This window comes from Camelus dromedarius, chromosome 26 (genome assembly GCF_036321535.1).
Source record: "Camelus dromedarius isolate mCamDro1 chromosome 26, mCamDro1.pat, whole genome shotgun sequence".
Taxonomy (NCBI): Eukaryota; Metazoa; Chordata; class Mammalia; order Artiodactyla; family Camelidae; genus Camelus; species Camelus dromedarius.
In genome coordinates this window covers 2,942,332-2,955,445 of record NC_087461.1, presented here as the reverse complement: position 1 = coordinate 2,955,445, position 13,114 = coordinate 2,942,332, and the positions used below count along the sequence as shown (strand labels likewise).

The 13,114-nt window shown below is 48.8% G+C and overlaps 2 protein-coding genes across 2 annotated transcripts in view; one reads left to right on the top strand and one right to left on the bottom strand.

Annotated features, from left to right (window-relative positions):
* The window catches only part of NET1 (neuroepithelial cell transforming 1), a 33,434-nt gene extending 32,260 nt beyond the window's left edge, over positions 1 to 1,174 (bottom strand). The window contains exon 1 of the mRNA XM_064479294.1: positions 947 to 1,174. Coding sequence (XP_064335364.1) covers positions 947 to 1,074 — 128 coding nt within the window. The 5' untranslated portion in view covers positions 1,075 to 1,174. The remainder of the gene's footprint in view (positions 1 to 946) is intronic.
* A 2,139-nt stretch (positions 1,175 to 3,313) lies between these two features.
* On the top strand, positions 3,314 to 13,114 carry TUBAL3 (tubulin alpha like 3). Its single transcript, XM_064479218.1, has 4 exons — positions 3,314 to 3,333; positions 7,928 to 8,171; positions 10,243 to 10,391; positions 11,742 to 13,114. The coding sequence occupies exons 1-4, from the start codon at positions 3,331 to 3,333 to the stop codon at positions 12,684 to 12,686; spliced, it is 1,341 nt and encodes a 446-aa protein (XP_064335288.1). The 5' UTR covers positions 3,314 to 3,330; the 3' UTR covers positions 12,687 to 13,114.

Sequence of the window (13,114 nt, the reverse complement as noted above, 5' to 3'; positions counted from 1 at the left end):
CACACCGACAGTGTGAAATGTGTCAACAGCTAAAAAGTCAGCGACCATCCTCTTCCATCTCTTTACCCAGGAGGCTGGAGCCCTGAGCTGCGTTCTGTTCACCGACTTGGCCAGTTCTCGAAAAGAGGGATTCTGGCCCCGACGAAACATTTTTTTCAACTTTTTTTTTCATTGAAGTATAGTAGGAGGCATTAACATCCCTTTAACATCACTGGACAGAAAACATTTTATTTTAATGCTTGCTTTTAGGCTAGAAGTTTGGCTTCTGCTAGAAGTCCTTCGGCTCCCGTGGCAATTCCTCTCCGCAACCCCCAGCTCCTCGTTGGCATTTAGGGATCACCCCAATTCCAGGTTGCCAGGTGTGGAGAGAGGACCTTCTGAGGGAGGTAAGGGGGGAGGAGGGGAGGTTGGGGGGGAGGAGGGGAGGTTGGGGGGGAGGAGGGGAGATGAGGGGGGAGAGCAGGGGAGAGAGGAGGAGGAGCGGAGGTGAGGGGAGAAGAGGAGCGGGAAGAGGAGGAGGAGGAGAGGGAGAAGGAGGAAGAGGAGGGGAAGTGCGGGAACAGGGAGAGGGGAGAGGAGGTGGGGGGAGGAGAGAAGGAGGGGGAAGAGGAGGAGGGGGAAGAGGAGGAGGAGGAGAGGGAGAAGGAGGAAGAGGAGGGGAAATGCGGGAACAGGGAGAGGAGAGGGGAGAGGAGGTGGGGGGAGGAGAGGAAGAAGAAGGGGTAGGAGGAAGAACGGGAGGACGCGGAGGAAGAGGAGGACTGATAGGAAGAGGAGGAGGGGGGAGAGGAGGGGAGCAGAGGGAGGGGAGGGAGGGGGGGGAGAAGGAAAGTAAGCGGCCCGCCCCTCCGCAGCCCTACCTCACCTGCTCCCCGGCCCTCCCCTACCCCCTCCCCGGCTCCGCCCGGACACGCGGGTCCCCAGGCGCTGCCGCCCCCGCGCTCACCTGCCGTCAGGTCCCGGCCCGGGGGTGTCGGCCAAAGGCTCCGTGGCGCCGCCCGCGCTGAGCCCGGAGGCCCGGCGGCTTCGCCTCCGCGGCCGGCCCTGCTTCCGGGCCGCCAGCTCAGGCTCCATGGTGCGGAGGGGTGCGCGGTGGCCGGGTGCCCGGGAGGCCCGCAGGGAGCGGCAGGGCGCCCGACCGCCTGGGCCGGGAGAGGGGCTCCTGTCAGGAGGGCGCCGCCACCGCCGCCGCCATCTTCCGGGGTTTGAAAATGGCGGCCACGCGGCGACCAGCCAATCAGGAGACGGCGCTCGGTTGCTAGGAAACATGGAGTCCCGCCCCCTCCCCCCGGGGCTTAAAGGTGCAGAAACTGGAAGGGGAGGGGTCTACCCTGCTGATAAGTGAATGGCCTTAGAGCTAGTTCTGACTCCGCTCCTAGATCCCCAAGGCCCCGTGACTGGGTCACTGTGTATTAGGACTTGCACCACAGGCGAAGGCAAATTGGAAGCGTTTTAGATCGTTCTTAGCATTTCGGGAGAAGAGAGGTTGGAAGTGATGACCTAAAGCGAGGTTTGTACGCGCTGAATTGTTCATGTGCGATAAATCCCAGTTACCAAAGGTGATGGGGCTGTGTTCTCAGGGCTGTCTCTAGGAAGCCAGTGAGATCTGGTGACTGGACCTCCCGTCTCGAGATGCAGGACGCAGCACCTCCTTAGAGAAAGAGTCCCGGTGCCTTCCCCCTGCAGTTGTAAGCAGGCGCCACATCAGATAAAGGGCCTTCTCACGTGAAAAAAGGACAGCTGTTAGATAGCAACTTCTTTGGTTTAAACGACTGCGTAACCCAAAATGTGTTAAAGCCTTTAAAAAATAACCTTTCCTTGGACACTGATTCCTTTTCTAGAAACCTTTCATAACAAATAAAATTATATATACATTGAAGGGTGGCAAAATGTGCCACCCCCAAATATACTTCGGCAGTAGGATTATTTTGAGCTACAGGCACTTGAAGAGCACCAGGGGCAAGAAAACCCTTCTGACCTCCCCTCTTTCTTCCTGAAAGCAGGAGATGAAACTCCCCTGGGATAGCCGCCCTACCCCACCAGGAGGCCAGATCAATTCTTATCACCACAGCTGGCGGGAGTCAAAGGACAGAGAATTCTGTACCAGCAGACCTTGTTTGAATAACTCATATCTTCCTTTCGTCTCCCCGTATATTTTGGTTACATTCCCACAGTTCCCTCGCCTTGTCCCACCCAGTGCATAGGCACCCCGGTTTCCCTGCCTCTTTGGGTCTTAATTTTCACACCAGGTCTCCCATGTATAGGAAACCATCTCTCTGCTTTTCTCCTATTAATCTACTTTCTGCCGTTTTAACTCTCCTGCCCAGATGGACAGTCTAAGAGGGTAGAAGTACAGTTTTATTTCCCCTACAACATGAAGCTATTAATGGCATTGTTGTTTATAATATCAGATAAAAGACCATCTTAATAAGCAATGATAGGAAAATGGTAATTATGATTGAACCACTGGAAAGAATATTTTGAGCCAATAAAAGTTAACTGTGAAGTGTGGGATAGAATACTATACTGTAATTTTTAAAGAAAAACTTGGACTATGGCGTCAGTATGTTCAGAGTTATGAACACAGAGATTTAACAGAGGAAATGATGACATCAGTGTATTCAGATGTCTTTAGGTGGTCAGACTTTGGGTATTAAATTTTTTTTTTTTTTACTTTCTTGTGTTTTGTGTATTTTTTTAAAGTCTTGAGGTACCAAACTTGCACTACAACTACAACACACAGGACCAAAAGTTTTAGCTTTAAAAAGAGTAAGAAGATAGACAGTAAGATGCCCATAGCTAAGAACCTGCTCTCTTCTACGTCCGCCCCAGGTTAGAGACAAGAGTATGGCTTTGCAGCAGTAACACGGTACAGACGTGTCGTCTGGGAAGGTGGGCTCCGCTCAGACAGAGCCTCATAAGATGCAGGGCCTTAGACTGTGCCCCATGAAATTGCTGCCATTTGACGTTTTTACTCCCAGAAACAGCAATCTCGTCCTTTCAACCTAGTGCTTAGGTGGAATCTTCAGAAGTTGGAGTCCGTCCTCAGCTTTTTGATGGTGCAATCAGAGATGATCAGTCCTTTGGGAACTTGCGATCGTTCCCACAGCGAATTTATCCATAGTTGCGCCAAGCCTTGATCCCAGGCTGTCAGGCCCGCTAGAGCTGCTTTGAGCCCAGTGAAGGGAAACCCTGAAAAGAGGTTGTGTTGCTTTAAGTGGAAGCTGCGTCTGGGCCCTCGGGTGGGGTCACTTCTTGCCCCGACATAAAGCTCACCTGGGCAGGCTCCTCGGTCATTACCCCGGGGCGTGGTGGCACCTTCAGATCAGCATGGTAAGTGGCTCTGAGGCTTGTGTGTCGTTGATAGTGTCGCTGTGATGTAGCAAATTGTATTCTTCACATTTGCCCCCACAGGACAATTCTTAATAGATTCTTAAGTCCAAGAGAAGAAGTGTTTAGAGACATTTGTTTCTTTCCGTATTCGCCTTTGGGTCAGACTTGAATCTTGTCTGTTCATCTGTAATGCTGCTGCTTTTGGGAGCAGCTTCACTGGTCTGCAGTTGCTCACTTTCTTTAACAGGAGCACCCAGGCAAGAGCTTCTTGTTCTTTTAGTTTTTAACGCTTGCTTTAGACCGAGGGTGCTGATTTTTCTGTGGAAAGCAAAAGCTTGTCTTTGAGGTATGCTCCCAAGAGTTTCTGGGGACTTCAGACCCAAGTCACGTTGCTAAGCTCGTAAATGTGTGGCAGAGTGAACTGCAGGAACCCCTGTCTTGTCCCCTCTGGAGTCTGACTCTTTGGGGGCAATAATGAATACAGTTACAATAATTCTGTTTGGGGTCACCTCTTAAGATCCACTTTCCTTATAACCTCTTGGGTTTTTTTTTAATTGATGTATAGTTGCTGTACAATATTATGTAAATTATTGGTGTGCAGTATAGTGAGTCGTAATTTTCAAAGGTCATACTCCATTTATAAATGCTGTAAAATATTGGCTACATTCCCTGTCTTGTACAATGTAATGTATCCTTGTAGCTTATTTTATACCTAATAGTTTGTGCCTCTTAAGTGCCCACCCCTATAGTGCACCTGCTAGTAACCACTACTCTGTTCTCTGTATCTGTGAGTCTGCTTCTTTTTAGTTATATTCACTAGTTTCTTGTATATTTTTAGATTCCACATGTACATGATGTCATACAGTATTTGTCTTTCTCTGACTGCTTTCATTTAGCATAATGTTCTCCAAGTCCATCCCTGTTGCTGCAAATGGCAAAATTTCGTCCTTTTTTGTGACTGGGTAGTATTCCAGACTGAGAAATATACCACATCTTCTTTATCCTTTCTTTTGTTAACAGACGCTTAAGTTGCTTCCATAGCTCGGCAATTATAAATAATGCTGCTGTGAACACTGGGGCGCATGTCTCCTTTCTAACTCGTGTTTTTTGTTTTTCTCAAATGCATACCCAGGAGTGGAATTGCTGGGTCATGTGGCAGTTCCTAGTCTTTTGAGAAACCCCCATACTGATTTCCACAGTGGCTGCACCAATTTCTCTTTTTTACCAACAGTGTAATTTCTATGTGCTGATCACGGTAATTTTTAATATCTTAGAATTTTTAATTCTTAAATGGAAGCAAGTGTTCAAAATGCTTTTCATCTTCGATCTTCTCACCCCGTTGGACTCTCTCGCCAACATTTTAAGGATGTTTATTTCATTTTTTTTGCTCTTAAAAATCATGCCTTTCTGCATGTGGGATCCTTGCAGCAATGGAAATACTCTGTCTTGACTGCATCAGTTTTGATATTCTGGGCGAGATCTTGCAAGGTATTTCCCCTGGGCAAAGACGGGGAAGGGGAACCTGAGCTCTTTCTGTGTTATTTCTTACAACCACATGTGAACCTACAATTCATATTTATCTCAAAATAAAAAGGTAGTTAGAAAACTGTGCTGTCCGAGTAATTCCAATAAGCTTTAAACAGCATCTACTCATATGCTGTGACATCACTATTCATACTCAGCGGGCATTGTACAGTCGCTTTATTTCCTAGTGTGACTAATGCTTTAACAGATGGTTTGGAAAGGAGGAAAAGGCTAAGAGAAGAGTAAGGTGGAGATAGCTTTCTTTTTCCCCCCAGGGACCCAGTTATGTGATAAATGCAACTGCTTCTCAAATCAGGATGGGCAAGACTGGTCCTTCCTGGGCTAAGCATTCCTGCCGAGTTCACAAAGCTCGGTGTCACTCCCACGTCTGAACCACTTGGGGAACAGACCCCATGAAGAGCAGCGATTGTGTCCCTGAGCAGGACCCTGCGGGGCCTTCCAGGGTCAGACCCTCCCCCACATCCTCTGCTGCAGCTCGTCTCTGAAGCACCCCGATAATAGTATCTTTTGTATATTTCCTGAGCTTTTCAGATGCTTAAAACTGCCACCAAAGGGAAGAAATTAACTCCTTGATGGTGGAGAGCACATGGTCCTCAGACCTTCTGGCCCCTGGGGGTTGATAGTGTTGACCGCCCTGTTACCTGGACCCCAGCCAATCAGAGAATTGTGCACGAGCTGGTCAGGCACCCTGTGACCCCCCTCCCTCACCTGGGCTTTAGATAGGCTTTGCTGAAAACCTTCGGGGAGTTCCGGGTTTTTCTTGGGCATGAGCCACCCTGTCCTCCTTGCTTGGCCCTGCAATAAACGCTTCTCTGCTCCAAACTTCAATGTTTCAGTTTGTTTGGCCTCATGGTGCAGCGGGCACACGAACTTGCCTTCAGTTTTTTTTTATGTTGGAGATTATTTTTACTGTGACTATTGTGAGCAAGTGTGTGCATGCCCCGTGGACTTGGCTGTAAACAGCTGTGGACAGATGTTACCAGAGGAATTACATGTACGTAGTTTTAATGATGTAGAAACAACGAATGCTCCCCCCACCCAAGTTCTTACCTAAATCTAGGGATTTAGGGAAGTTCTGATCTGATTACAGTAGCTAATGTACTGAGATCATTTTAAATCTATCAGGAGGGCAGAGGAATGAAATGGTGCTTTGCCGACAGGGGTGTGAGAAGGCTGTTTATGATGGAGTGTGTTGTTTTGATTTTTCTGTGCTGGGTGGAGGTTGGAAAATTGGCTGGTACTAGGTGAAGTGCTTCCTAAACCGAGCTCACTGCCTTTGTCGTGAGAGACAGTTGCACAGAAAAGAAACGAGAGGGACAGTCCACTCAAGTCATGAACTTGAATTCCTCGTAAAGTGCAGAGCACTGTGTTGTGCCCGGTGAATCAAGGAGGCAAAGTGCAGGGATCGTGGGGCTGAGCAGGAGCGGAGTCCAGGTCAGACTGCCGGGGTGTGACCGGCCAGGGGTCCCTCCCTCCGACTGGTGGTCTTTTTGTTGTGGCATCTCAGACCTTGGGAAAGTGCAGCTGTTGGGCGGAGGAGGGCAGGGTTGCCTCTTGGCTTATCAGGCAAACAGCTCGAAGGGTCCTGATGAGGCAGAAAACAGGCTTCTCACCCTGTAAGCCCCCTGCATAGACTTGCTCCGTGACCACTGACAATCAAAATGCAACTCTATTAAGTCAGCAATAGCTGTCCCTTTCGAGGTTTAGAATTTAACTTCTTCTCTTTTAACTCTCTCTTAGATGGATAGATATTTGTGTCTGTTTAAATTACCAAAAAGAAAAAAAAAGTTTTTTTGCCTTAAAAAAAAATGTGAACGGTGATTTAAAAGTGGCAGAGGAGAGTGGAGGCTAATGAGGGTGAAGAAAAATAGGAAAGTTTAAACAGGAAGGAAAAAAACCGCTACCCAGATATAAGGAGAGTTCATATTTTGCTGCATTTTGAAGACCTTTTCCTATGCTTATTTTTAAATGTATTTGACATCGTATTTTATAGACAATCACATAACTTATATGCTTTTTTACTTAATATTTTAACATAAGCATTTCCCATGTCATACAATGTTTTTTGGAGGCGGGGTAAATACTTAGGGATAGCACAACATGCCATTGTACTGACGCACTTTCCTTTAAGGGCCCAACAACAGGTGAATGGTTACGTAGGTTGGTTCTTGGCTTTTACTTTTACAAATAATGATACTGTGAATGCCATTGTGCGTGAATCTTCGCCTTTTAGATGATTTCTTTCTTTTGTAATTCATTTGTTTATGTCATTTGCCTCTTGTTTTTGTAAATATATATATTTTATTGAAGTCTAGTCAGTTTACAGTGTGGTGTCAGCTTCTGGTGTGCAGCCTGATGCTCAGTCATGCATGTCATTTGCCTATTTATCTAGATATCTCAAGTTGTTTTTTGAATTGCTGTATATAAAATTGCCTTATCTACAGCTCTCACATATGAAGGGCTATATGGAAATCCCCTGTTACATCCATCAGCATTCTTGTTTATTACGGTGTAGAGTTTTTACATTTTGGGGTTGTTAAATCTCTAGCATGTTTCTTTGGTAAACTTTGTGTTACTTTTAAGCTTAGAACATCCTTCCTTATTTAGAGCACATATGGATAGTAAATGTAAAAATCTCAAGCTATGAAAAGGTAACAACTTTAACTTACAGCAGTGGGTTTTAATATGTGTCAGGCTATACGTTGATTTTTGTTTTATTTCTTTCTAACAATTAATTTTTTTTTTCTGGGTGAGAAAGCTTGATCTTACACATACATGATATGTCTTAACTCATTCTTAGCCCGTTACACAATAGGTGCTTGATTTATGTTGAATGAGCTGGGGTGCTTGGCTCAGCTGTTCCTGAAGCTCACCTGCACCTGGTTTTTGGTTTCCATGAGACACTTCTCATCAGCCTTATAATAAAGTTCCCTTGCTGGCTCGCGCTGGCCTAGCTTCCGTCAGGGATGGGCAGATTGCGGAGTGATGTAGCTGGTGCTGCCATGTTAAGAAGGCGTGCTCAGTTCTAACTTACCGCTGCTCGTTCCAGAGGGAGTGCCTTTCTGTCCACGTGGGCCAAGCTGGTGTCCAGATTGGGGCTGCCTGCTGGGAGCTCTACTGCCTGGAACACGGGATCCAGCCAGACGGTGTTCGCCTCCACGGCAGGAAGGATCAGGCGGCAGGTGCTGAAACAGACCCTCCGGAGGCACCCTTGGATTCCTTCTTTTGTGAGACAAGCGCTGGGAAGCACACGCCCAGAGCACTCTTCCTGGACCTGGAGCCAACTGCTGTAGGTAACGTGCGTAGTACATTCTAGTGTCCCTAACCAGGCCCCCAGTCAAAACGGACGTGTCAGGCGTCAGTGGGCGGGATCATCAGATGATACGAACGTATCTGATCAGGATCGTGTGGACCTTTTCCAAATTTACAGGATCACTCGGTGGCCATTCAGGGCAGTCAGCATGACAGACATACCCAAAGGGAGGACTAGCTTAGCCTTCTTTTCCTGTGTGATGGGCCAGGTGCACAAGTCGCTGAGCAGAGTGAGAACGTGCCGGGAATTAGAGTGGGCCATCTGTGTCCTTATGAACGATGCTGCTGTATCACTAACCTCCCAGAAAGTGGATTTAACTGAAACAATTTATGGACTTAGCTACCCTCAAGAACTCAACTGGATATTATCAGGAAGAAGCGGGCTTCCATAAATTCCGTAAATTCCCTCCTTAGACTGAGCTCCGCCTGGAGCCTCAGGTGAGAAGCAGGTGGTCCACCTGGAATGATATGCCCACTTGTTTAGAAATATATCTTTTAAAAAATTCCAACTTTGATGGGCTTTTTTTTTGGTGTTTGTGTATTAGTTAATAGTAATTTCAACTCAATTTTATTAAATTTAAACATTTAGGGGTGGGCAAAATTCTGGTTTAGAAGCTCATGGTCATAAACAGGAGGGTAAGGTGTATTGAGAGGACCACCTTTCTCTTAGGAAATGAGCGTGTTTCCTCTTAGGCTGTGAGCTTCTCGGACTAACTACAGGTTATTTGGTGCCAAGGCCGGTGGGCACCTCTGCATATACACGTGTCATGAACCCAGTTTTATCATTATTGTTTATAATCGTCACATGGGCCACACATTGTGCCCCTGGTCATACTTAGTCCTCGTGATGATAACCCAGGGAGGGTCTTGTTATTATCCTCACTGCAGAGATGAAATAATCGAGGCTGAGAGACTCTTAAGTAACCGCTGTAGGGCTTAGGGAGGAAGGCCAGCTATGAACCCAGGAAACTGATTCTCAAGCACCTGCCCTTAACTGTGCAACGTGTATCCCGCGTGACCAGGGCGGCGATCCCAGAGCCCCACCCCTCCAAACACCGCTGAGTCGGTCTTCAGGAATCCTGCCGTTTGGGTAATTCTCCGGGCGGGGGGTGGGGGGAGTGGGACACAGCCTCAGAAGTGCTGTGTTTTTGTGTTTTCTCCTGCTGCCCCGGATATGGTAAGCGAATGAAACCAGCGAGGGTTGTCCGTGGTTGTAGTGAATCCTGCCAACATGTTAACATCCCTGCTTCGTGTGTTTGTGTTAACTGCATGGAGTCCTGTGGGCGTTTGAGTTTGCCACACCTTCTTTGTTCAAGCCTCTTTTGAAGCATAGTGCCCCCGAGTTAGATTGGTAGCCTTTTCTAGCACACAGTTGGCTCCTTGTCTTAAAATGCCAAAGTGCCACGCACGTGTTGGGGGTTGAATGGAGTCTCCCGTAAATCTGCATCCACCTGGAACCCCAGGTTCTGACTTTATCTGGAAATGGGGTCTTTGCAGATACACTTAGTTAAGATGAGGTCATTCCAGAATAGGGTGGGTCCTGTATCCAACCATCTGTATCTTTATAAGAAGAAGAGAAGACACATGGACAGGGAAAGGGGGCCCTTTACGATGGAAGCAGAGACTGGCGGGGTGGAGCTGCAGGCCAAGGAACTCCCAGAACTGTCCACAGTCCTCAGAAGCTGGGAGAGGGGCATGGACGGTTTCTGCCTCGGAGCCTCCGGGAGGCGCCAACCCTGCCGACGCCTTGATGTTGCACTTCTGGCCTCCTGAACAACATGCCTCTCATTTTAAGCGCCAAGTGTGCTGCAATTTTCCAGCAGCCCTGGGAAGCCAATAAAGGGTGTATGATGGAGAAACAGGCTTTCAATTTATGTGGGAATAATTGTACCTTTTCCTTTTCCTAGACCAGGGAAGGCCAAGTCAGCAGTTTAAACCTGTTTCTTTCCCACAGCGCTGGGGGAGAGCAGGGGCTCGGGGACGGGGCTGTGAGACTTAGCAGGGTTGGCAGTGTACTGGAGGGGCGCGCGCTGACCAGCCCTCCCCCCGCAGACGGCATCCGCTCGGGCAGGTACCGCTCCCTCTTCCACCCGGAGCAGCTCGTTAGTGGCAGGGAGGATGCTGCCAACAACTATGCCCGAGGTCGCTACTCTGTGGGGCCGGAGGTCATCGACCTGGCGCTGGAGAAGATCCGAAAGCTGGCAAGTAGCTCCCCCTCCTGTCCTGGGGCTGGGTGTGAGGGCCTGGGCTCCCGCGGGACCCGCCCAGGCAGCACCAGCTTCCTACCTGCAGCTCCATCGCCTCCCATCTGCTCACCTGGGGGCCCCCTGTGCACACTCCACGCTGGGCGTTGTGACGTGGCCATACATCAGGCTTCCTTTGTACTCACTGCACAGCCTGCATCGCCTCCTGCTTTTCTTTTTACACTCATGATGCAGGGTTTTGCTTTATTTCCCCCTGATTTATTGAGATATAATTGATATACAGCATTGTGTGAAGTTAAGGTGTACATCGTGATGATCTGGCACATGTGTAGATTGCAATGGGATACATCCATCCTTCACGTAATTACCTGGGGGGTGTGTGTGTGTGTGTGTGTGTGTGTGGTGACAACATGTAAGATCTGTGCTCTCAGCAGCTTTCAAGTCTACATACAGTGTCATTAACGACAGTCACCATGCTGCCCATTAAGTCCCCAGAACCTATTCATCTTTGAAGTGAAAGTTTATACCCTTTGATTAATGGCTCACCATTTCCCCCACCCACCAGCTGCTGGCAACTACTTTTCTACTCTGTTTCTGAGTTGCACTTTGTTCAATTCCACATATAAGTGAGACGATACAGTGTTTGTCTTAGTTCACGTTGCATGATTGCCCTCCACGTACACCCGTCTTGTAGCAAATGGCAGGGTTTCCTTCTTTTTAATGGCAGGCCAGCGTCTGCTCTTGCTTCTGCTAATTCGTGGCTTATCTTGCTGTCGGAGACTTCCGGAGCACCCTCAGACGTGTCAGGTTCCAATGTGCCAAGTTGACAGTGGGTACATCCTACCTGGAGATCGGTCCCTCTGTTTTACTGACAGTTGATTCTTGTTTGTTAAGGACCCGTGTCTGGAGAATCCTTTGGTAAATATTTTGGTCTTTGGCATAATCACCACGGAATACAGTGCCTTTTACACCAGCACAGCAGACTGGGTGTAGCAGTGAAGGCTTCTTCCTCCGTGGAGGGGGGAGGGGAATATATTGCTTCAATATTTTCTTTTGTTAGAATGAAGACCTTACTTTAGATCACAAACACGAAAATTCATGAAGGGAAACAAAAGACAGTTGAATATTTATCCTTTGCTTATGGTAAAACTGGAAAGCACTCCCCTGACTCCAGAAGTAACCACTCGAGTATGTCTCAAAGTGACCGTGTTTGTTGTGCAGTTAATAGTGATAAACCAGCCCTTTCTGAAAGCTTCTCTCTGTTTTGGGGACCTGGCCGTGCCCCACCGTCACCACTGCTTCTGAGTTTACCTGGCTGAATCTTCTCACCTCATTTCCCGTCCCCAGGCGGAACAGTGCAGCGGACTTCAGGGATTCATGATTTTCCGAAGCTTTGGAGGAGGCACTGGGTCAGGGTTTACATCCCTCTTAATGGAGCAGCTCTCGACAGAATACAGCAGGAAGACTAAACTGGAGCTCTCTGTCTATCCGGCCCCCAGAATCTCCAGTGCGGTGGTGGAGCCTTACAACTCCATCCTCACCACGCACTCCACCCTCGAGCACGCAGACTGCACCCTCCTGGTGGACAACGAGGCCATCTATGACATATGCCACCACAAACTGGATGTCGAGCGCCCCTCCTACGCCAGCATCAATGGGCTGATAAGCCAGGCAGTCTCTTCCATCACCGCCTCCCTTCGGTTTGAGGGCGCCCTGAACGTGGACCTCATCGAATTCCAGACCAACCTCGTACCTTACCCGAGAATACACTTCCCCCTGACAAGCCTGGCCCCCATCCTCTCTGCCGACCACGCCCACCACGAGCAGCCGTCCGTGTCGGACCTCACCGCTGCTTGCTCCCAGTTCTCCAACCAGCTGGTCAAGTGTGACCCTCGCCTGGGGACGTACCTGGCCTGCTGCCTGCTCTACAGAGGGGATGTGGTCCCCCGGGATGTGAACGCAGCGATTGAGGCCATGAGGACAAGGAGCTCTGTTCGGTTTGTAGATTGGTGTCCAACGGGTTTCAAGGTGGGCATCAGCAGTCACCCGCCCAGGGCGGTGCCGGGAGGGGACCTGGCGGAGGTCCGGCGGGCCGTCTGCATGCTGAGCAACAGCACGGCTGTGGTGGAGGCCTGGGCCCGCCTGGGCCACAGGTTTGACCTCATGTATGCCAAGAGGGCGTTCCTACACTGGTACATCAGGGAAGGCATGGAGGAAGGCGAGTTCACAGAGGCCAGGGAGGACCTGGCCGTCCTGGAGAGGGATTACGAGGAAGTGGGGCAGGGCTCCTGACGCCAGGCCGACTGGTGAAAATGAATGTTAAGCTGAAGTGTCACACTGTGCACTCAGTGGGTAGAGTTCCCTTGATGAGAAGAAAAAGGAAATCAAGTCAAGCAAGGCCCCGCGTTCCAGGCTCAAAGGGGCTGAAGGTAACAAGGAGCGTGTGTTTCCTTGTCTCTGACTGTCACTCAGTGCTGCCCCCGTGAACCTTCCCAGGTTTGGAGGCCTTTGAACTTGCGGGTCTTGTTTTTTTTTTTTTTTCCTGGTTGGAATAGAAACCTGGCTTTGTCCTTTGGTTTTTCAACCAAGTGGCTGTGAAACCCTAAAGTGAATGCCTTCCCTTTCGTTCCTGAGGTGGAAAACAGCACATAATGATTATTGATGTTATTTCCGCCCTGTCTGTATTTTGTACCTTGATTAAATAATGGATATTCTCAGAA